Below are 1779 nucleotides of genomic sequence, written 5' to 3' on the forward strand. Positions count from 1 at the left end.
TTATTCTTCATCTAACCACAGAACATGAAGCTCTGTGATTGGATGAATGGGATAATTGATTTCTCTCATTTAAAGTTTATAGATTTGACTTTTTGAATGAAAGAAGCAGATGTTCTCTACCAGCTGTGAGGAACATGAAGCTCCCCCCGCTCCACCCACTCCCTCCCGCTCCTCCCACTCCTCCCACTCCCCCCGCTCCTCCCGCTCCTCACCTGCACCTCCGCCTCAAATGCAGTTTAAATGTAAAAGATAATAAGAGTGTTACCTGCTATAAATCACCTGTCAATCACCAGTGAGTGACAGCAGCAGGTGGGCGGGGCTTCACTTTGGTTCATTGTTGCAGCTACAGCAGAAAGATTCCCACAGAGTCGGAACGTCTCAGTAAACACAAAACTCTACATTTAAAAAGTTTCTAAATCTCACGTCGCTGTTTCCTGTCTGTGAGACCGTCACGTCAGGTTCACTGCCTCTCCCTGATTGGTGGACTGACACACGGAGAAGGTCAAAGGTCAGAAGCCTCCTGGACACAAGAACCCAAAAAAACCAAATTCCTGAAAAAATCCCTGAAAGCTGATCTGAGCTCAGCGATGGGCTGCAGGAAGCTGATTGGTTGAGAAGGGTTTTTTTTATTAAGAGAGGGCAGGGCCAATGCTGAGAGCCAATCATTGGCCTTATTTCTGACTGGGGGGGGGGGGGGGGGGGGGGTGGAGTCGAGATGAATATCACAGATGCTGCCAGTCGATAGCGACCAGCGTCTGATTGGCCTCCTGAGCGTGACCGATGACCTCAGCGATGCCGTGCTGACGCCACAGACGCTCGATCTTCCTGTAACGCTCCGTACACAGGTGGAGAGGATTCCCCCGCCTGCAACACACACAACACACAAAACACACACTATGACCAAACGCACACCAGTCCTCACAACACCACCCCCAACCCCAACCCCAACACCAACACCACCAACCCCAACCCTGTAACGGTCCATACACAGGTGGAGAGGATTCCCCCGCCTGCAACACACAACACACACAAAACACACACTATGACCACACACACACCAGTCCTCACAACACCAACACCACCATCAACACCAACCCCAACACCACCAACCCCAACACCAACCCCAACCCTAACCCCAACCCTGTAACGCTCCGTACACAGGTGGAGAGGATTCCCCCGCCTGCAACACACACAACACACAATACACACTATGACCACACACACACCAGTCCTCACAACACCAACACCACCCCCAACCCCAACCCCAACCCCAACACCAACACCATCAACACCAACCCCACCACCACCCCCAACCCCACCACCAACATCAACATCAACACCACCACCAACCCCAACACCATCCCCATCCCCAACCCCACCACCACCACCACCATCACCAACCCCAACCCTAACCCCACCACCACCACCACCATCACCAACCCCAACCCTAACCCCACCACCACCATCAACACCAACACCACCACCAACCCCACCACCACCACCAACCCCAACCCCAACACCACCATCAACACCAACCCCAACCCCAACACCAACCCCAACACCACCACCACCACCACCACCAACCCCAACCCCAACACCACCACCACCACCACCACCAACCCCAACACCACCATCAACACCAACCCCAACACCAACAACACCACCAACACCAACCCCAACCCCACCACCACCACCACCATCACCACCAACCCCATCACCACCACCACCAACCCCAACCCCACCACCACCACCACCCCACCAACCCCAACAACACCAACG

General features: G+C 54.1%; 1 protein-coding gene across 2 annotated transcripts in view; it reads right to left on the bottom strand.

Annotated features, from left to right (window-relative positions):
* Window positions 1-236: 236 nt before the first annotated feature.
* Window positions 237-1779, bottom strand: part of ubr2 (ubiquitin protein ligase E3 component n-recognin 2) — a 50875-nt gene continuing 49332 nt past the window's right edge. For both annotated transcript variants that reach the window (XM_053333466.1, XM_053333467.1), the window contains one exon: window positions 237-864. In XM_053333466.1, coding sequence (XP_053189441.1) covers window positions 723-864 — 142 coding nt within the window. In that variant the 3' untranslated portion in view covers window positions 237-722. The remainder of the gene's footprint in view (window positions 865-1779) is intronic.

The sequence above is a fragment of the Scomber japonicus genome, chromosome 14 (assembly GCF_027409825.1).
Source record: "Scomber japonicus isolate fScoJap1 chromosome 14, fScoJap1.pri, whole genome shotgun sequence".
NCBI classification, from domain to species: Eukaryota; Metazoa; Chordata; class Actinopteri; order Scombriformes; family Scombridae; genus Scomber; species Scomber japonicus.